Source organism: Alosa alosa, chromosome 8, assembly GCF_017589495.1.
Source record: "Alosa alosa isolate M-15738 ecotype Scorff River chromosome 8, AALO_Geno_1.1, whole genome shotgun sequence".
NCBI classification, from domain to species: Eukaryota; Metazoa; Chordata; class Actinopteri; order Clupeiformes; family Clupeidae; genus Alosa; species Alosa alosa.
The window spans coordinates 25,518,571-25,541,130 of record NC_063196.1 but is presented as its reverse complement, the minus strand read 5'-3'; the positions used below and the strand labels follow the sequence as shown (position 1 = coordinate 25,541,130).

The 22,560-nt window shown below is 44.3% G+C and overlaps 1 protein-coding gene across 4 annotated transcripts in view; it reads right to left on the bottom strand.

Annotated features, from left to right (window-relative positions):
- ryr3 (ryanodine receptor 3) overlaps positions 1-22,560 on the bottom strand; it is a 111,287-nt gene that overhangs the window by 86,248 nt on the left and 2,479 nt on the right. For 2 of the 4 annotated variants that reach the window (XM_048250173.1, XM_048250175.1), the window contains exons 2-12: positions 14,118-14,237; positions 11,485-11,589; positions 9,980-10,000; positions 7,503-7,577; positions 7,117-7,195; positions 6,185-6,297; positions 4,041-4,140; positions 3,717-3,810; positions 3,156-3,230; positions 1,080-1,236; positions 76-240 (exon numbers count right to left, since the gene is read on the bottom strand). In XM_048250173.1, coding sequence (XP_048106130.1) covers positions 76-240; positions 1,080-1,236; positions 3,156-3,230; positions 3,717-3,810; positions 4,041-4,140; positions 6,185-6,297; positions 7,117-7,195; positions 7,503-7,577; positions 9,980-10,000; positions 11,485-11,589; positions 14,118-14,237 — 1,104 coding nt within the window. Of the gene's footprint in view, positions 1-75; positions 241-1,079; positions 1,237-3,155; positions 3,231-3,716; positions 3,811-4,040; positions 4,141-6,184; positions 6,298-7,116; positions 7,196-7,502; positions 7,578-7,924; positions 7,940-9,979; positions 10,001-11,484; positions 11,590-14,117; positions 14,238-22,560 lie in introns of all 4 variants that reach the window. The other 2 variants (XM_048250174.1, XM_048250177.1) reach the window with 2 other exon arrangements.

Genomic DNA, 22,560 nt, shown 5'->3' with positions numbered 1-22,560 from the left:
ATATATATATATAGTTTATTTAAGACAGCAAACGTTACACCGCGCCACGTGATGAGGATTGTTTTAAGTACTCACCCTTCTCTTGAGAGGCCCGAGGCGAGAGGATTTGGCGTCCGGCGCTTGATAGGACAGCCAAAGTCCGGTGGCCACATGCATGACGAAGCAGACCGAGTCTCCATACTTAATCTCAGCCACCCCCATGCCTTCGATATCTCGCTTCGGGCCAGACTCCACTTTTTCCTGTCCGGGGAAGAAAGAGGACAAACAAATGAGGATGCCACGCCAATTAGCAAGCTGACTGATCTGGAAGCCTCTGAAAAGCCAACTGAGAATTACAGCTCTTTCCAGTAAAAGATTAAAAAAAAGAACTCAAAACCCTTCAGATGAAATGGAATCACAACAGCAGCAGGCGTATAATCACGTTTGAATGAATAAAAACGCGTAGCGTGGTGTTTCAATGACTCTTGTTCTCCACTGTTATTCGGTTATTGTGAAGTGAAAACAGAGTAAGCTTACGTAACTTAGTCATAATAAATCCCCACTATTATGATGATGGATGCGCAGGCCGGTAATGAGCAGCGAGGGGAAGTCTAGTTGCAATTATAACTTTCATAAAGGTTGGCCGTGTTGCCCCCATTGCAATCTTATTAAAGTCTAAGAAAAGTTCAAGTTCAATTATGGCCAGCGAGTGCTTCGGTAATTATAGATCCAGCCCATCCTTGAGGAATATTAGCCTTATTATACTCTAAACTAATGCCATTACATGCAGGGAACATTACCACAAAAGTTCAGAAAAACTGGGAGAGAGCCCCGTAAATTAAGCGCATCCCTGCAGCAGCGGAGCGTATCCTCTGTGTTTGGCCACGCTCCACTGCACAGGCCTGGCATCTGCCACTGCCCGGCGTCCATTACTATGCGCCCTGAGTGCCGTGTGTGCCGGGATGAGTAATAAAAACCTATTCTGTGCTGCCGCTTTGCCCGTGTGGCCTTGCAGGCACAGCGGATTCACTACGGGGGGGATTTTGTTTTTTTCATGCCGGTAGAATCCGGCTCATTTGGCTGGCACTGGCGGTTCTGACCTTGGAGGCCCTGAAGCAGAATGACGTGGCCGCGGTGTTGGACTGCTCGCGGTCCAGCAGGACCAGGCCGCGGTCGTCCGTCTGGCCCAGGTAGTGGCCAGTGGAAAGATGGCGGAGGCGGAAAGGCTGCCCCCATCTCAAATTACCCCCACTCCAACTGCACAGAGAAAAAACATCCGGCCAAATGCACAACATTAGAGATCTGAATATATGGCACCAGAATATAAGTAAGGGATAATGTATTGTCCGCCGGTAATTATCAGAAAATAAGTCCCGACAGGGAGAACAGAACCCGCGCAGCGGAGGGGTTTTGCTTCGACCTGAGGGACTTATTTTCTGATAATTACCGGCGGACAATACATTATCCCGCTTATTACACGGCTACTTGCCAAAACGAGAAAAGAAACCTAACACAATTAATCTTTAAAAATGATTTTGCTACCGTTTTGTGTCTTCCGCTGACAAAATAAATAGTTCGCCACACAGATAGAACTTGACAGTTTCAGGTGTTGCGTGGCAACGTCTTACTAGCTTACTTTCCCTTTCAATTAAATTCCATTGCAATAAGCAAACGGAATTCTTGCGGAGTGATATGAAAGACGTTAATCGACCCGTTGCCATTGACAGCGGTGATTTTATACTTTGCCAGTGATTTATAGATTTACCATAAGCCCGAACGTTGGGAAGGCCCTTTCATGTGAATGGAACTTTCTGCAGCACTCTGAAGAGCCGTGTAATAAACCTATATAAGGCAATCAGTTAATATACATCACGCAGAACATCATGGATTCCATTTGAGTATGGCTGCAGATATGAATATATGCACAAAAAATCGTAAAAGGGTTGAGTAAGGTAAGTAAAGTAAGGGACCAACCCTTTCATGTGTTTTAACTATCAAAGCATCTAATTAACATCTATTTAACATCTATTACTATCAAAGCACCTGTAATAGCTAATTCAGGTATTTCTAGCTTTATTTCTACAATAAAAAGAATCCCTGAAAATCTCAGTCTGGTATGCAGACCAGGAGGAGACACAGGACTGAGAATAGATACGCTTAAGTGTTGTCTTAGAACGGCATGCATTAAAAGTGATGTTGGAGAAGCAAGATGGATATAAATCGTGAATATTGACAGAGGCTGTTTGGGATGTGGCTTTTGTGGGCGTGGGTGTGAAACAGAGAGGGAGAAAGAAAAAAAAACAGGGAGTGTGTCCCAGTCTATGTGAGCCTGCGAGTCGATCAATTAAATTTTCAGGGGCAGACTCCATCTCATAAGTCTGAGAAGTCCTTAGTGCATGTGTGTGTCTAATCAGAAGAGACAGTTCTCAGATCATCGGGCAGTCCTACTGCTCCAGAGTCGTGGAGAAAACCTGGTCATCTAAAATTCAGGAACCCTTTTGATTTTCTCCCCGCCTGTCAGTGTGGGACAGAGAGAGGGTGAGAGAGATGGACAGAGAGAGAGAAAGAGAGAGAGAGGGTGAAGAATGAGAGAAATGGACAGAGAGAGAGAGAGGGTGAAGAGTGAGAGACATGGACAGAGAGAGAGAGAAAGAGAGAGAGGGTGAAGAATGAGAGAGATGGACAGAGAGAGAGAAAAAGAAAGAGGGTGAAGAATGAGAGAGATGGACAGAAAGAGCGAGAGGGAGAGAGAGGGTGAAGAATGAGAGATGGACAGAGAGAGAGAGTGGGTGAAGAATGAGAGAGATGGACAGAGATAGAGATAGAGTGAAGAATGAGAGAGATGGACAGAGAGAGAGGGTGAAGAATGAGAGATGGACAGAGAGAGAGAGAGTGAAGAGTGAGATGGGTGGACAGAGAGAGAGAGAGGGTGAAGAATGAGAGAGATGGACAGAAAGAGAGAGAGAGGGGGTGAAGAATGAGAGAGATGGACAGAAAGACAGAGAGAGGGTGAAAAATGAGAGATGAACAGAGATAGAGAGAGTGAAGAATGAGAGAGATGGACAGAGAGAGATAGGGTGAAGAATGAGAGGGATGGACAGGGAGAGAGAGAGAGAAAGATGGAGGCTGAAAGTAGCAGACAGCCAGAGACAGAGAGAGAGAGACGGGGGCATCACCTGATCCGAAGAGGCTCCAATCTCCACAGAGACCTGGCCCTGGAGCCCCCTTTGCCTGCTTCATAATTCACTATCCTGTAGAAACAACAACCCAATGTAGGCAGAAATCCTTAAAACACCGCTGTTAGGCTTAGACAGCCCCTCACGCCTTCACTTGCTTACACAAACCACATATAAATATATTGCCTGAGTGTGTGCAGAATATTTACAGTACAGTATATTTACACTATGGCTACCTCCTCTGCTGGATTAAAGGCCGAGGAGAAGAGAGAGAGAACAGATCAGGGCTAAGAATACTTTGCATGGCAGTAAGGGAAATATGAAATTTAAAACTACATATGAAACTACAAAAGTGACAGTTGCGTCATCGACTTTGAGGTGATACACCACACTACAGTATAAGAAAAATACTTAGGGCTTCACAGCTAAATGGGATAAACTAAAAATCATCTGAATTCAACATGTAATGGCATGCTGTTTTTAATCATAGGCATCCTTAAGTCTTAACCAAATGTCTAAACTCAACATCATTCATTGAAAGACTTGGTGACGGAAACCCACCTCTGCTGGTCCTCTTTTTTGTCTGCCCCTGGTATGGTGAGGCTTTCATCATGTCCGTGAAACAGGCGCATCACATGACCACCCTGAACATAACCTGTGGAAACCAAGCTAGCCTAGTCAGACGTCTCAATATCTCAGCTAAGTAGAGCTCGATATGGATTTTTCCTTCAAAGTCCATTCATTTAATCACTGCACTTGCTTCCTATGCACAATCAGGCCCAAACATGATTAATTAGTCAGAAAGGGATTTTAACAGAAATCTCTGAAGAACTGGACCTCTTGATGGTGTTGACGTGTGTGTGTTGTGCATTGCTGTGAACATACCCACTGCTATGTTACTGCCTGAGCAGGTCGGCTGAACGTTCCAGAGGGTCTGCATGAAGGAGGCGTCCACCGCAATGTTCCCATTGGCCATGGACAGGTGCTGTGGGACGGCAAAACAAGATAGAAGTAAAGACGAAAAATATCAACGCAGCACACAGTCGTTGATTATTTAGGGTGCTAATATGATCGACTAGCTGATGATTATATGTTGCTACATCTTCCTCGGAGTCAACACAGGGGAAACAACACCAACAACATAGCGACGCTCAGAGAACTAGGCCCAGCTCAGCTCAGCCCATCCGGCAGCGGTTCCATCCCTGGGGCGGAGCAGGGCCGAGTCCGTTTCCAAGTCGACAGTCGCATGGGGAGCTCATTTCAGATGTCTACAGACTAGCAGTTAAAGGTCACCCAAGGACGAAAGGGGGAATGTGAGGGAGGGAGGGAGGAAGGGAGGGAGAAGATGAGGGGGCTCAGAGGGAAGGTAGAATAATTGCCAGGCACATCAGCTGGTCCCGGGTGTCTGCAGGCGGTACAGCATGTCTGAATTAAGTTGGCTCTGCACTGGGGCTCAGAGAGGACTGACAATGAACGCCTCTTTCCTTCCTTCCTTCCTTGAACTTCAGCCGGCCCGTACTCAAAAAGCCACGTTTTGTTCACACAGTAAGCTGCTTATCATGACACTGTTTCTGTCCAAAAAAAAAATACTCAATCAGGGGACTGTGAGTCGCTGGCAAAAGCCAGGCTTGGACAACAAAAACGGGTTTCACCTCCTTCTGTGGGGAACGCAATTAATCCAGCTGACTTTGTTAGATTGAAGCTGACCCTTTCAAGAGAGTTCCATTATCAGCATCATAGTTGGCCCCACAAGGCTTCCGTTTGAACATTCCATATGTTATCTTAATGCAGAGGAAGTAGATTGGGGCCCAAATAGAACGTTCAAGCATTGTTTTTGTTTTTATTGTTGAACGGGTCTATACGGTCAGAGACAGAGGCTCGGGCATTGCAGGGCAGGAAACTGGACACTAAAAGCTCAGGACAGATAGCTAGCAGAGGTGCCTTATTTTCTCCCACAGGAGCAGAACCCTCCCACCGTGGGGGTCATGGCTTAATAATAAATTTCACTCTGTAAAGAGCAAACCACCCTCCACGTATCCCAGAGACAAGTCACTTAATTAAAAAAAAAAAAAAGTCGTCAGCTCAGCATCCTTTGGTGGCCACACAGCTCCCGAACTGCCGGTTTGTTCGCCAGATGCCTCGCTCACTAGACGAGCTGGTTTCTCTGGTAATCAGATTTTTATTGTAGACTAGTAGAGCTCGCCTTATAGCTGCCACTGTATTCCCATTCTGAACCATTTCCAAATAGGGCCACCAATGTTCTGAACTCTAGAAATTGATTATCTGAAGGCAACCGGGGTGGAGAAAGACTGGTGGTGGTGTTGGTGTTGTTGGTGGGGTGGAGTGGGACTGATAGCCACAGGACTGTAATCTCCAGTCAGTATAGTCTCCAGTCCAGACAAACACATTTCCTTCTTTTTGAGTTTCTGCAGCAGGGTGCGACATCTCAATTTGTGCAGGACTGTTGCAAGGCTGGCAGAGCTTTGGGATAATTCCAGGGGGTCATGACATGAAAGTGAATTAAGGGAAGTGTGGGTAAACAAGAGAACAGAGCCCAAGAACCACTTGGAAGAAAAGCAGGTCTGCAATAGCCTGTATTAGATAACATCTACTGCGGCTGGTTCTAAAAAGAGCGTAGACCTCACTGACACAAGAGGTTATAAATATTTCTCCTGGAATGTTTCTCCTATGCAAGTTGTCCATCATTCCCTGATCTCCTTGTATCCCTGACTGTAACAGTCTGTGGTGTTGGTTTTGTGGAAGAAGAGTGCAGAGGTGCAAACATTCTGGGCTGTTGAATTTAAATGACAACCCATGAACTGTTTGTGCTGTATCCATATATATCTGCAGAGAACTGCCTCCTTAGGCTTTTTGCAGGTGTCATGGTGAACTCGAGACTGACAGAAAATTATTTGCAAACTTTTGGCCTATGTACACACCTCTGACGGTCTGATCCACAGTGTATTACTCAAGATAACATCTACTGCATCTGGTCATGGACAGTTTACTCTCAGTGTGGGCCTACTTACCAGGTATCTCTCTGAAGACACGCTGACCAGAATCAGATCGTCACCAATGCGGACCTTCTCCCCCTCGGACCTCTGCTTCGACGCAGGGTGGATCGTCCACCAGCAGGCCTCTCCTGCAGGACAAGGAAACACCCGGACAAAAAAAAGGATGACCTTTTTTTTTTTTCAAGTATATTTTTTGGGCTTTTTGCCTTTATTCGGATAGGACAGTGAAGAGTGACAGGAAGGAGTGGGAGAGAGAGATGCGGTGGGATCGGGACATGACCGCAGTTTGGACTCGAACCTGGGTCCCCGTGGGCACTTGGACCCGTACATGGTATGATCGCTGTGGCCTGTTGCACCACAGCACCCCCCCCAAAGGGATGACCTTCCTACAAGTGCTTAAATCAAGAAACATCATTACCAGCAGCTCTTTTTACGTATTCACGAGACCTTGAAAAAGATGATTGCTTTCATTAGGGCGGTGCTTGAGAGCAGTGATAAATTTGACACTAAACTAAGTGATGACAAGTCATTCCTTTCCTAGACAGGAATCAGATACACCTTGGAGATTTCACAGAGGCCGGCATATCAAGGGATGAAATTGAAATTGTCTCCCGCCCTCCCCACATCCTCTATGCTGGGTTGCACAATACATAAAAATAGTCTGATCGCAGCGCGTCACTCAAAATATCTTTTCAGGGGTTTGGACATAGACCTCTCGTTTGATGAATTGATCTTTTTTAATGTTGTACGTGGCTCAAATATCACTCGGCCACCGCTCCTCCAACCAAGAAGTAGCCCCTGTATTTTTTTTTTTTGTATTTCTTGCTCGGCCGTGCGTGTCAATTTCAAAACAAGACCAGGCTAATGTGATTGGGCCGACCAGGTTGGGCTTTAATCACCATTTAAATCGAATAATGCACACAGATGGAAATGTAAATCTGCCATACCCACGGAGTCCTCCTGTAGACCCACGTCAAAAGATAGCTTGTCTGTCTGAGACCTTGATGTCTTCAGACACGTAAGGTACTGCAAAAAGTATACAAACAAATAAAGACATTAAAGATAAAACAATCTCAAAACACACTAAGCCGAAATCAAAACAAAACAAAACAAAATGAAAAGTGGTTTGTGTGACTGGATTTAATAGGGATATTGTCTGTATACTTGGGCTGTATAAACTGTATTTATGGGCATACATGTGTTTTGAAAGCCAGATGTCATAACTCAACACTGTCACTGTGTGTCTGTCTGATAATAGTGTGAGCTTTCTGATTCAGTGACAGGCCAAGTGAGACTGGGACATTGGGGTTTAATAGGTATTGCACATGCTCACCATTCCGCTGAAGGAGTGCTTCAGTAAGATGGCGTGACCGTACAGGAGGGTCCGGTGTCCACCCCCTTGCACCGCCTGTGGACGAAACAGGCCCCATCCCAACAGTAAAGGTTAAAGCAACATTAACAAGAGTCGTAGAGTCTTCTGGGTCTCTGTCTCTCTGAGCATAAGGCTGTGGACATCACAACAGGATGAAGTGATGACTAACCAAAAAAAATAATAATAAAGAAAGATCGAGACATTACACATGCAGTTGTAGGTACTGAGGGAATGTTAGAAAGACATTTATTTCCCGTTGCAGTGTTAGAACGAGAAAAAATTTCACTGGGTAATACCACTCATGAGGAAATGTGCACTCCATTCTTAGCACAGGTAGAATCTGCATTTTACAACAGTCTACTGAAAATTGCAAGAATACCCACCTTTCTTGTTACCCTCTGGTTGCATTAAGGAAAAAGATAAGTTTGCATCAGAAATAAGGCTTTTGGGCACAACCTCTTAAGAATATAAAACACCCTGTGTTTTAATTAGTGCATATTAATGTGGAATTGCTGCTATCTACTGAAAGTAAAATACTGCTGCAGCTGCCTTAATTGGCATAGATATCTTAACTTTAAATACAGGGAGAGATTAGCCCATTTCACAAGATGGGGCCGCTGTGTAAATCAACTTCCTGTGGAAGAGCACTGTCCCATAGACAGCAAAAGAAAAGTCCACAGAAAAGACAGAAACAGGAAGACGTTTTACCCTGCCAATTAAGGTTATCATTAACATCAATGAGGCCGGAAACCTGGACACTGTGAAATTGGTCTATTGTGACGCTGGGTGAGCTGGGCTGACTGTCTGGCTGCCTGATTCCAAGCGAGAGAGTGGTGTTTGGAACCTTTACTGGACCACGACAAAAAGAAAACAAAAAAAAAAACTGTAGAAGTACCCTGCAGCTCTGTTCCCACACCCCCATCCCCCAATGCCCCCAGCTGTTGCAGCAAAGCTAAGCTCCATATTTCAGGCCGGCTGTCATGTTGATACCTCATCCCACGTGAAGCTGCGTGACCTTTGCTAGCATGCTAACGTTGCTGCCGCTCTGATACTGTGCTGTCTCCTTACATTTAACAAACTGTTACTACAGAGCTCTGACGCCAAGAGTTTACCTCCTCACCTCTTTGCCTTGCCAAACATATGATCTGAGCTAAAGTGTGATTGGGAAGTTCAGTTTCACTGCTGTTGCTTAGTTGCTCAGTCTACATAGCATGTTCTTGGCTTTGTTTGTGTACGATGGACTCTTGGTGCCAAAATGAATTCCTACTGGATTAAAACGGTAGCAGTATCTGATATTAGATGACAAACGCTTCCTGTGAAATTTCATGATCATGTCAGTGCTAACCGACGATATAATCCACATTTAGGTCTTCCAGAAATGGATGGAAAAAAAGAAATAAACTTCTATTGAAGTACCCAAAATGATTGATACAACATGTAATCATCCTGTGGCAGGAGAAAAAATAAATAAATACAATCATAGACTATATAAAACAGTGTAAAAAAAAAACATTGACATCAATGTGTTGAAATCCGGAATCCCACCGAATTCCAGAACATTTCCTCATTGGTTCCCTTTGAAATTTCATCATGCTACAGTACACCCAACTGCAAAGAGAAGTCATTGCAAGGTCAGAAATACAAAAACTCTCACTGCTCTCCAACCCATATGCAGTCTCCTCAGGCCTGTAGGGGAAGTAGTAGTAGACAGGATCACTGAGCATTAGGGGGAAAACATCAACAAACATCTGAGGGATCTCTTTTCTGTTGTTCACTTGTATAGAGATTTTAGGTGTTAGCAGTTTGTTAGTGTTAAACGTACCACGAAAAAGGGCCGGAAACAGAAAAACAACCTGCTGAAGCATGAAATATCTCTCTTCACTTGAAAATGTTTCCTTGTACATCCATCTTTCTTTATCAAAATGGATGCGCTTTTAGTTATGGGCAGTTATAGTGGAGAAATGACCAATTACTGTTGAGAGTGGTGGAGGCAGTTGATTAAATTTGGCACTGCCTCTGGATGGGGAAAACTGACTTAGGGCAGTCGGTTTGACAAGTGCATTCATCTTAACAGAGGGGAAATTGTCTAAATATGTGCCTCTCTGGATCTATATTTCGTACATTGTACATGTCAGTAACTTGGGCAGTTAGGGTCTATTCTTCTCACATCCTTCAAGTCTCTTTAGACTTCGACTTACAGACTATTTTATCTGTAAAATGTCCTTCTGAATGCCCAGGCATGACATTATTGATTGACTTGGCACAGAGTTTACTGTCTGGATGTTGGTATTGAATAGCCAAACCTTTTACTCGTTGAATGTAGGACTGATCAAGAGACTGAGACGGAACACATTTAGAGGTGAAAGATGAGATCTTTTTTGTTTAGCCAAGTTGAGCACCATCCATGCATTTCTACAGGAAGTGAATCATTAACATACCCATTTTTCATGACCAGGAGTCTAGCAATGTTGAACAAAAATACAGACAGATTGTTAAGAAAAATAGGAAAGTTAATAAAAAAAATCTTGAAATGATTATATACTGCAATCACTGATCTATGAAGGATTATCTCATTTTATCAGTAGATATATATTTAGAAATATATAAAATGTTGTAATACAACATTAATTACATTATATTACAACATAACAATATTGTAAAGAGTAAGAATGCATTTTTGTTTAGCCAGTTTACCCAGTAATAGCAGTATATTCTACTTTTTTCTAAACAAATAGTCACATCAAGCTAACAAAAAGGTCAACAAATGTTGGTTGGCGAATGGGAACAGAATCGGTTCTCTGTTGGTGGAAAGAAGGTTATGTATGACGACACCAAAAGGTTCCTCCATTGCAGCCCTCACACAGTGAATCATATTCTTCCCCTATGCTATAAGAGCAGCACTATGTGTTATTCCAATCAAGTGGACAGTCAGCACCATGGCATCTTGTGCATCAAAAGGGATGGATTAGGTAGCATGTGTGGAAGTGTTACATTGTGATGTAATAAAACCCTTGTCAGCAGTTCATTCATAACCCAACCACTTCCATTCAACATGAACCGTGACTGCGTGGACGTCAGACAGAGGGCCATTTTGCTTCTGATTTACAGCAGTCGGAGCCACACAATGGCTGTGTCGTGAACAGTGATTGCTAACCCCGGGGGTCGTAAAACTTGTCGGTATTCCAGCGGCGTCGGGCATACCTTTAGCAATCTCTCTGAATGGGACTGCAGCGTAAATCAAAGGCAAGCACTGCCATCCCAGCTGACAACACTGAAAGCCAAAGGGAATCACCCCTGCATTCCCTCACGCCAAGCTGTTGCTGTGCCCCTGCCTCAACTCCCCTCACAAAAAAAAACGCATTCCCTTCCTGACTGGACATACATACATACTGATATATCATACTGATTGGGATAAATTGACCATGGACTTCATGATACACGATCATGCATTTAAACAACAAGGAGTGTTCTTTAGCCTGGCCCCGCCCATCTAGATCATCTAGTCTGGAACACCATAGACTAGTTCATAACCGTTTCCCTCAAACAAGAAAAATGTCAGGCCAATCAGTGACAAGAGGGGAAGACAAAACCGAAACTTATTGTGATAAAAGCAGCAATACCAAAAAACATCAAAAAAATGCAGTTGGAAAAATGCCGAAATTTATTTAAGGTAGACCCACATACATTGTTTTCTGACTGTTGACGCTGTTTATTGTCTGTTTGTAACGTTTAGGCAAAGTAGGAAGTAACGGTAACGTTAGGAACTTGCGCTAAGGAAAGAGAGCGAGAGAGAGAGAGAGAGAGAGAGAGAGAGAGAGAGAGAGAGAGAGAGAGAGAGAGAGAGAGAGAGAGAGAGAGAGAGAGAGAGAGAGAGAGAGAGAGAGACGTGCTTACCCCTTACAGAGATAGAGAGATAGAGAGAGAGAGAGAGAGACGTGCTTACCCCTTCGCCGTTGGGGCCACACTTGGCCAGCATCTCCTGCAGGGCCCGTACTGACAGCGACTGCTCCAGCACAAAGTTGCAGATGCACAGGTCTGGAGGGACATACTGAGGGAACACACACACACACACACACGCACGCACGCACACACACACACACATACACACACTTTAGCCCATAATAGCACACCTGGGGTAGAAGCTATGAAGCTGCCAACTGAATTTTTTATTTTTTTTGCACTTTTATGAAATCCTCCATCCAGGTATAATGTCTTGGCGGTTCCTTTTTCCCCTCCTTGAAGGCTGGCTGATGATGTTATCGGGCTGACGCATTGGCCACCTTCCTCTTCTGTTGGCCACCGATAAGCCCACATTCCCTCTCACTCGCTCTCAGCTTCTACCACTGCAGGAGAGTCCTCCTAGTTTGGTGGACAACGACGCCATTTTAACAAAGCACAGGGGACTGGTCTCTCCAAATGGCTCATGTCTTCCCCCTCGACTCTTCTCTCAGGTTTCCACAATCTTTAATGAGTCCCCTGATATGAGCAGACTTTTAATTTGTAGCTTCTTTCCGGGAGTTCACCCCACTCCCGGCTAACTGCTAATGTTTCTCTTTCAGCACCAACTTTCACCCCTCTGACACTACTGTACGTCTTTACACTTTCTTATATTTTCAGTAAACTGTACACCCGCTTTCATTCATTGTGACTAACGAATCATTTTTTCAAAGGGACAAAATTCACAAAAGTCACAAAATGAGTTGGCAAAAATGTGCAAGGAAGTGACTTCACAAAATGTTGTAAATACACACTGTACGATAATAGCCATGTTGTCACCTTTGGTGACTTCATAATGAGCACCCCCTCATAAATATCTGGCTCCTGACTCTTTCGAGGCCTCTGCTACTCATTTGCACTTCTTCTGCCAGTGGTGGCTAAACGACATAACGAGCACCTATTAGGGATCGGAGATTCCAGACATAGTTCCAAGGTGAGAAAGCTCCAGGGGCAGCTGAGGATAATTAACAGGTGGGGGGGCACCAAGGGCACTTAGTGAGCTGGGAGCTGCCACTGGACACGAGTGCAGGTCAGGCCTGTATTGCCATCTGCTTCTTAAGTCGCCCCCCTGACCTCTAACCTCCAGCTGGGGGTGGGGTGGGGGGGTGAGTGAAATGCAAGCAGGAGACAGTGATGAGGAGAAAGCCTAAGCTGGTAAAAGAGAGAGAGAGAGAGGAAGAGATAGAGGACCCACGTTGTGAATAGGACCTGCATTGACAGGCCATAGGGAGACAGATTGCCGTACACTGTTAAGCCCCCAAGCTTCACATTTTGATACTAGCATCGCAGAGGTCAGTAGTCAATCGATCCAGTCTCTCTGACAGAAGAGAAGAGGAGTTTTACATTTTACATGACATCAGATATTTCAACTGTCTGGATCTGAAGTTTGACTTGCCTGCTAAATCCACATGGTGTAGTCTCTGGAAACACCGAAGAGAGGTGATTTCACGTGACATAAGAAATCCAAAATTTCACAGACAAGTTTACAAGTTCAATATAATACACAGCAACCCCACTGAAGCTTCTGCAAGCAAATCCTTTTGGAATACTTACAACTAAACTTACAGGTATCAAGGAAATGGATGTTGTGGTAAACGTGCCTCTGTAGTCTCTAAGGGCGTCTGCTTACAGTAAGTCTCTGCACGTGCTCACTGCTGCCTTCAGGATTCAGTTTAAGATCCTCACCATCACTTTTAGAACACTGCATGGTCAGACCTTTCATATGTGACGGATCTTCTCAACGCCCACTTCTCAGGTCGCTCTCTCAGGTCAGATAATCTCAATAATTTTAGGTCAGATAATCTCAATAATCTCTAAATCTCTATATCACAAGTCACCCTCCACCTGTTTAAAAACACCTGGGGACAGAGACTTTGCAGCGATCGCAGCAAAGCTATAGAACGCCTGACCCTTAGATTTGCTGATTCTGTGGATTATTTTAAGGGGCAGCTAAAAAGCCCACCTGTTTACACAGGCATCTGATGAACTTCTGATGTGTTCACTTTGCTTTCCTTTTGTGATTTATTGTCTTAGGGCAATTCCACGCAAAACTGTCACGTCCATAACGCCAACACAATGCCATGGTATTTAGTTGGCGTTATGGACGGTACAGTTTTGCGTGGAATTGCCCCTTAGCATCTTTTGCTTTATGTGTATTGTTGTCTTTTCATGTCTGTGTTTGTTTATGTTTTTACTGTGCTTGAACATCCTGCCCAGGGACTACAGGTGCAACAAATTGTGGTAGTTTCACAAATACATTGAACTATATGAAGTCTTGAGTTGCATTAAAGTTCGAATGTTACTCATGCTCGCCAGGGTAGCCTGGCACACTGATGCATGAGCATTAATTTAGGAATCGGTAATGAAATGCTGCACTGAGCTCTCCCGCTGCCTCAAGATAAATGGATTACCACTCTCCATAGCCACACTTACGACTAAATTACACATCTCCCCCTAGCAGCTACTGCACTTAGTATGATCGATGCCTCTCCGTAAACCCTGCCATTGCCAGCGAGCAGTGTCAAGAGAGGGCACCTGGGAAGTGGAGTTCTTGCCGAGGTCATCTCGGGGCAGCCTCACCTTAGCCTCAGAGGTCGGTTCCAAGAAACAGAGTCGGTTTCCAAGTCCCTCCGCTGCCAGGCAAAACTTGCGGTTCTCTTTCTGGATTGCGGCGACACACTGCACAACCACTTCATCTTCCTAGAGAAAATGCCCAAAGAAAAACAGAATTAAAGACAACTCTACATCACCAGAGCCGGTCGATAAGACATGATTAACAGCATCGCAGTTGAGATATATTATACTGATGTCTAGACTTGGCACGTCTGGAATTCAGGCTACCTTGACTAATGTGATTCATTCCATTTGAACATCTTGTTTTGAATCTCTTTTTGTGCAGTCCAGCATGCATCTGCTTGTGCAAGTTTGTTAATTACATTTTTAATGAAAGATACCCATCAACATATCTCTGGAGCTTTACCTCTTAGACCCCCATTGCTTTCATAACTTTGTCCAGAGATGATTTATGTTTTCTATTTCCGTATCTGAAACATCCTCTTTTTTTTCCTTTTTGTCTTATGGCAATGCAGAAGAATTCATTAGCTAGACTGCACAGGGGAGAACCTTTAGGCTGATTTGGGTTTCACAGAACTGTCTAACACTTTATTTGCCTGGGTAGCTGCTGCAGAGCTTTAACCAATACAGTGACCAATGCACGACTCTTCAGAGTTTTCTTAAAACATGGAACAAAAGGAACTCAAATCCTGAGAAAGAGAGAGAGAGAGAGAGAGAGAGAGAGGGAGAGGAGAGAGAGAGAAAGAGAGAGAAGGAGAGAGAGAGAGGAGAGAGATAGAGAAAGAGAGAGAAGGAGATAGAGAGAGGGAGAGAAATAGAGAGAAGGAGAGAGAGAGAGAGAGAGAGAGAGAGAAGCTGAAACAGAAGCAGTGATGTTATGCTATTCCACAATGACTTCCTGTCTGCAAAAACTTTGGCACAGGCCTACAGGGAAAATATTGATTTGTGTGTCCAACCCCCACCCCCACCCCCACACACACACACACACACACACACACACACACACACACACACTCTTGTGCTTGCCAACTCACGGTCCACATTAATCTGACCTGATGGTTGCCATGGTTCTGACTAGTGCAATCAGAGCAGTACAATTCATTAAACACTGTCAGGCCGTCTGCAGCTATAACTGCTGTTCACTCAAGAAGGCTCGACAGGTCCCAGCACACAGCAGCACTGACACAGATGGGGTCTGCGCACACAAATATTACTCAGTTCTGTCAGTTCAGATGCAGGGAGGGGGTCTTTTTTTCTCCCAAGAGACATGTCCTACTTTATGTAAAGAAATATACACTGAAACTGACAAAAAGAACTGTGACATTGTCTGTGCTGATTTAAAAGAAAATTCAAATAAACAATGAAAGTGCATCCAAACATAATTAGGTAAAACAAGGCAATTCTGTCAAAGCATGTCGCTTTTTGTCTGTGTCCATATATTTACAGTATATAGCACTAAACCTAGTGTAGATTTAATCCAAGTAATATTACAAATTGATATTTAAGTTGATTAAATATAATAAAAAAAATAATTCCACAACATTTCAAATCAAACAGAATGTACAGCAAAAGTAAAAACATACAGTATATTTTACAGAAAAGACAACTGGCTCTGTTTGCACAGTACATTGTGCAACTAAAAATCATTAATTTACATCGAGGCAAACCCTCGCCAAAATGTCCCATTTTCAGATCATTGTGTTTCAGACTGGATTACTGACAAAGCCAACAACTCATCAATATTGCCTCAATGAGACTCGCTAAGACACACTTCCAGTGGAGTGGCATGCGGTTCGTTATTCGTAAATTGGGAAAGCAATGCCACCAGAGGCTCTCTAAACATGCCAGTGCCAGAGGACTGCCACCTCTTTAAAAATGAAGAGGATCCTCTCTTCATCCCTTACACCAGCTGTAAAGACCCACGCTAGGATCGCCTGCACAACTGGAATGTTAGCTTCCGTTTGTGTGTGTGTGTGTGTGTGTATGTGTGTGTGTGTGTGTGTGTGTGTGTATGTGTGTGTGTGTGTGTGTGTGTGTGTGTGTATGTGTGTGTGTGTGTGTGTGTGTGTGTGTGTGTGTGTATGTATGGGTGTGTTGTGTGTGTGTGTGTGTGTGTGTGTGTGTGTGTGTGTGTGTGTGTGTGTGTGTGTGTGTGTGTGTGTGTGTGTATGTGTTTACCTCTTTTACAGCAAGGCCCCCTGTATCTGAAGGTGCAATGGCACTACTTATCTAAGAGGGGATTTTTTCCCTCCCCCAACCCCCCACCCCCTCCCTTCACTCCCATCTCCTCTCTTGATCCAGTGCCAAAGAATGTGGTGAATCTGAAGCAAAGTGATCCAGGCAGAGAGAGAGATCGAGAGAGAGAGAGAGAGAGAGAGAGAGAGAGAGAGAGAGAGAGAGAGAGAGAGAGAGAGAGAGAGAGAGAAGGAGAGAAAGAGAAGGAGCCATCTGCCAGAGAGTTAAGAAGAAGCATCACAGTCTATCTATAGGGCCATGGGGTGGTGCGTGTGTAACAGGCAGTGGGGGGTAGGGAGGGTTTGAGGGGGGTAAAAGAGTCAGCAACCTGACCCCAACCTTGCTGCTCGCCCCTGCCCGCTGCCCTCATCCGTGCCCCATGCCCAGGCAGGCTAGGTGCCCCCATGCCCGCTTCAGCGTACCATTTACTTGAGGATCCACAAAAGTTGCAGGTGTTTGTAGCTGACCACACCACCCGACCCAACCCAACCCCAATACAAATCCATCGTGTACTGCACACACACACACACACACACACACACACACACACACACACACACACACACACACAGAGCCCCCACTCTCTTCGTCCCTGCTCAGCGACGGTGGGGTTTAAGGACAAGAACAGGTGGGTGTGTGTGGCCTGAAGCATCTAATGGGCCGTAACCCGAGAGTGGCCGATCCGCAGCCGAGCTCGACACACGCACACAACTCACCCGGCAAGCACTGCCACAAACATGAACTTGACAGAGGGTGAACGCACTCTATCCCTTCAGCGAGGGGCTATTTTCACAAGCGCGCTGCACACAGACTCTGTGTTGGGGCAGGGTGTGGTGGGGGTTCTTTTTTAAGAGGGAAAATGGAGGCATATGTTAACACCAGGCTATCTCGTTGTTGATTTATACAAAGGTTGGGCCTTCTCCTGCCTCATACCAGGTCAGATTCACATTGCTCATAAATGTCATACAAGGTGATAAGTGCTGTTTACAAACTATCAGGTTAGGACTTTTTGGTGCATGCTTCCGCTGTCTGACAGCAAGCACAAACAACCTGATTGACTTAGAAGAACCTTATTTCAACCACAGCAGCCTTATTTCAGCCTTATTCCAGTCATAAAGGACCGAGGAGACCCCTGCTTTGCTCTCAGGTTATTAACACAGACCTGGGCCACCAGGTGAGAAATTTCACCTGTGCCAACACAAGCCTCAGCGAGAGGCCGAGATCGAGGTCGAGGGGTTGTGCGGCACACACTGCGCTCAGTCCCGAAATAGCTCAAATTCATCATACATCGCAGAGCCCCTCTCCACACAGATCCATCGATGACAGTTTGATGAGATGGCTCGCCTTTGTGGCGACACAGTCACAGTTCACCTGACGAGTTCCAACTAGCGGGCTGGGTGTGCAAGGAGACTGCATGGTCATAATTACAGCAGCCTCAGGTGCCTGAAGTGAGGGGAGATCAAGCCCTGAATATTAAGTGAGAGCGATCCTGGAGCCGAGAGAGCCAGCCTGCCTGCCTCCCATTTGGTACAGACGGCGCCCCATTCACATTCCCAATTCACGAGGTGCTGCTGGGGCCCGATAATGCATGAAAGTCAAATAGGTTGTGTCATTGGCCGATTACGTCCCAAATATAGTGCCAGCGGCTGGGTACGTCCTGACAGTGGAGCTCATTGGAAGTCTATTGAAAAAGCACACTAAACACCCATACTCTTGGCTTTGGGGACATAAATACACTCAGACTCAATGCACACCTGGGACCCATTAATATAGAGGCAACTCTTTAATACTGTTGAACAAAAATACTTCTCTAGAGTTCTCTAAATGGGTAATCTACAAATCTACTTTTTTTTAAACAATGTAATGTGAATTCCCTAAATAATGGCAATTAAGTGTGACCTCTCATAGGCCATTGCAGATTATAGATCTAGGCTTTTATAAACTTAAAACTTTGCAACATTTGTTTAGTATGCATGACTTCCATTGCTGTCCTATACGTGTTATTGACAACAGTGACACATGTAGGTTCAGCAGAACAGGTTGCCAAGGTGATGTCTGAAGGGACCCCTGAGCCAACAGCTGGTCCATAAATAGCAAGGGCATACGGAACAAGACGAGAAGACGGACTCCTCGATCACAAACAGCCACCGCTGGGGAAAAAAATACCCCCACCAGGCGTGCCATTTATGCCCCATTTTATGAGCTATGCCTCTTCCCTCACTGTCTGACTGACAGGAAGCAAGACAGAGTGTGATGCCGTGAGAAAGGAACAAGACGAGAGTGGGAGTTGGCAGTCGAGTGTTGAGAGGGCAGGGTGGGCGATAAATGAGAGGTTCTGCGTTTTCTCAATCTTCCAGCGAATGTTCGCAGCCTCAATGCAAAGTAGTACCTCATGCTGAAACTATCTAACAAATTGGATTTTCCCATGGATTACTTTGCATGCATATTGCTTGAAAATAGCCCTGCATCACAAAAAACACCATGCACTCAAGTGTGGCAGGACAGAATCAACAACGACAGGTGAAAGCTCAAGGTTGAAATGGAACTCAAATAATTTGATGCTATGGGGGATCCTCGAGTGCACAAAGTTATGAAAGCATTAAGTGCAGAGCATGTCTAGTCTGACTCCTGGTCATATTTAAAGTATGAAATTGTGATTATGTAATGCCTTACATTTAACCACAACAGGATAACAATCAAAAATCAACCCTGAAAAAATATATATTTTCTAGCTATTACTACCTATCAGCAGAGCCTCAGACCAAAGTATTATGCATTGGGTGTGAAGGGACTCTTCTATGCATAGTAATCATCAAAAGCTTTTGTTTCATGGTAGAAATGGTGCTTAATGCTGAAAGAGAATCATTTGTTCAAACAATCACAACCAAGGCACCAAGCTCCCTCACGGCTGGCAGAACACAGAGAAATGGAGAAATTAGCTTTTATTCCCTGGCTCGTTTTAACGTTTTAACCTTTTAACAGCTTTTTATTACCATTTTTGATAATGAAATTATTGATCACTTTTACCTGAACACTTTTATGCATCAGTTTTTTTTTTTTAAAACAACACAATAAATGAAGTGAGACCATACTCATACTAATTTATAGAGACAAATGCTTTTTGTTTTAATGAGCTATTTATCTCCCTTTGTTTCAGCATTGCATCCATGTCAAAAGCATTCAGATTTGACTGAGGTGTTGCATACTTCTGTTCCTGATAAATAACTTCAAACAGAAGGGAAGGTTTGATGTGCCTCAGAATATAAAGCTTGCAGTAAACCTATCAACATAAAACATACATCATACCTCAGAACAAATGAATACAACATCCTTACTGCTATAGTGTCCACAGTGACAAAGACACATTGTTAAATAAAACATCTGCAGTGAGAGCAAGGAGAAGCACCTCCATCTTAATTCCTATAGCTGAATACTCATGGCGGACATCTTGCCCTTCTTCACAGATGGCTTCGTTGCAAAGAAGCAGCCAGACAAAACACTCGAGCATCACCATAAGACTGAGCAATCAATGAGGAGAGTGCACACTAATCCACATTGGCATATTAAGTGAGAAGAGGGCACCAGTCTCTGCAACAACCCGACACAGCCAGGGAGGGCTGGGCACAGTCTGCTCACGTACTGTGTGGGTGGATGGTTTGGCCCTCCGCCCAGCTGTTTACCTTTACCTGAGAAGCACTCATAACTCATATCCTCCATCACAATCTCCACTCGCCACCTTGACTGCATAGTCCGTGCCACCAGGGGGGGTAAGATTAATGCCTTAAAAATGGATTACTGAGTGCCACTCTGTCCCCACAAGTTTTCATTTCAATTACAGGTCGCTGATCGTCAAGGCAACAAGTGCCAGGGGAGACCAGTAAACAACATTTGTCAGAAAACTTTTTACCGGAGTCTAAAAATTTCTCAGAAATGTTTATACTTAACCTACACTTCATCACCTCTGTAGGAGTCATAATCCCAATAGGCATCCATGAATGCAACTTCATAATCTGATTTTAATTACACTGCATAGGAATGATTGAGAAATAAATTATCATTACCAAAACACAAGCCAATGTTGCTTCTAAATATACTTGCTTCAGTTTTACAGTTCCTATAATTAAACAACAATGAAAGCAGATGCAGAAGGCCCTGCTGAAACAGGTACCTAAATTCATGAAATCTGAAAATGTTACTTCTGTGAATGCTATTTTAAGATTGTTTATGTAATACATCATAAATACAAACAAAGGACATATTAAACCAAGGTTAGGAAGCTCTCTGCATGTGACTACACACCCTTTAAATGGCACTGTTCGTTTGTTTATCAAGCAACCTTTGCTGTCATGGTTCTGTTGTCAGTGTTGTTCTCATAAACACTCTCTTTGATCAGAGCACAGAGAAGAGGGTTACTAACTTAAGTATCACGTCAGACCCCGCTCCAGGCTGCTAAATGAATGTGTCCCCCGACTCTGCCCACCTCAGCAAACACACCCAGATCCAGAATCTGACTCCTCGCGTCAATCAGCTGCTAGTCCTTACGGGAGGGGCGCCCGCCCCCCAAGGTGGTAGGGTGGGGTGATGAGTAGTGGGCGGAGCAGTACGATGATACTTTTGCTGCTGTGAACTCTTGAGTCTGACCCCCTGCAAAATCTCTAAATTAGATTCAGAGTAAGAGAGCACCATCCTGCTCTCCCAGCTATGTGGTGCCCTTTTCCAATCAACTGCTTGGGCGACTGCTGCTTGTTGTGTCTACTAGTGGCAAAGAAATGACATCTAGCCTGATGCTGTGGCTTTACGCTATAAATGCATGGCAAGCCACACGGTGATTCTGGCCTAGGGGTACACGATTCCCAATGTTTGCCAGTCAATTATTTTTTAATGTCTGATCAAATGCTGTGGTAGCAAGTTGTTGATCTCTAAATACCACTGCTCCCAATAAAAATGGTGTTAAAATGTCAGTGGGACACACTGGTGAGCTAGCTGGTGTAATGGCCTCCTTGGCTAAACAGACACTTCCAGAGGACTCGATGTAGTGGTCTTGAAGGGGGTCTAAATTTAAACCCTGGAGTCGTCTGCTGGAATGTCGAAGGCTTCCAGAACAACATAAACTCCAAATAAGCCTACTGCTACTGTATGGCCTGTGGCTGAAGCACCTGCCCGGGGAGGCTCTGAATCTGTGGCAGATCTGTCTCAGGTCTGGCCCGGTCTGGCCACCAGATTACGTAAGACCAGGACCAAAGCCCAAAGTCAGCAGCTGTAAAGGTTGTAATGTAATGTAAAGGTTATGTACGTTCTTCCTGTTTATGACCTAAATGGCCAGGGGCTGGCCCTATAACGGGTGCAAAGGTCATAAATGGGACAAAATAAAAAATTATATAACATGAGTCAGTACATTGGGCAAGCTCTCTGTTTAGCACTTAAAATGTGCTGTATGTGCCTATTTTGATCTCAATAATTGTTAACTAGCAATAGCAACATAACATGAAGAAATAACTGTCTAGATATTATGTTTAAAACACCTATAAAGTTAATGTGCTAGAATCACATTGCCCTCCCTCATAATACCACTTTACATCAGGTGGCGCTAGAAGGTCCCTGTAGCAAAAACTGCAATAGCCTTAACCTCAGCCATTTTGGCCAAACATTGTGGTTACATCCATGAATGGAGAAGAATTAGGGGTTCACAAATGTGATGTACATCCTCATTCAGCTGATAATGTGCAGTATGAAATTGTTAAGTTTGTTAACCAACCATTAGCCATGTTACATATGCTAGCTTTAATGCAGACACAGGATGCTTGGCTTGAACTATCTACGGTATTTGAGATTTAAACTCTTTCTTACTCTTATTCAGTGTCTCCATTGGTTAAAGATACATTCTCATCAAAAAAATTGCCATTAGACCCTTTAGAAATAACCTGCCCCTATTGGAGTGCAAACCTTGTAAGTTCTGAGACAATGTTGTTTTAGTGTGTTTCTACATGTACAAAAAGCCACTGGAGAAGAAGACAAGAGGGGAGGTGGAAAATTCCGGTAGCCTATGTTGCTTAAAGTAGGCTACTGTACAGTCACCTGTACATTTTGAGGCTAATGGCCGCCATGTCAACACATCTGCTTCATTGTCTAATGATCGTCGTGGCAACACTATGCTCATAAAGTCTACAAGGCAAGGAAAGTGCAAGGAGAAAGTTGCTATATTACTGTGGGCTTG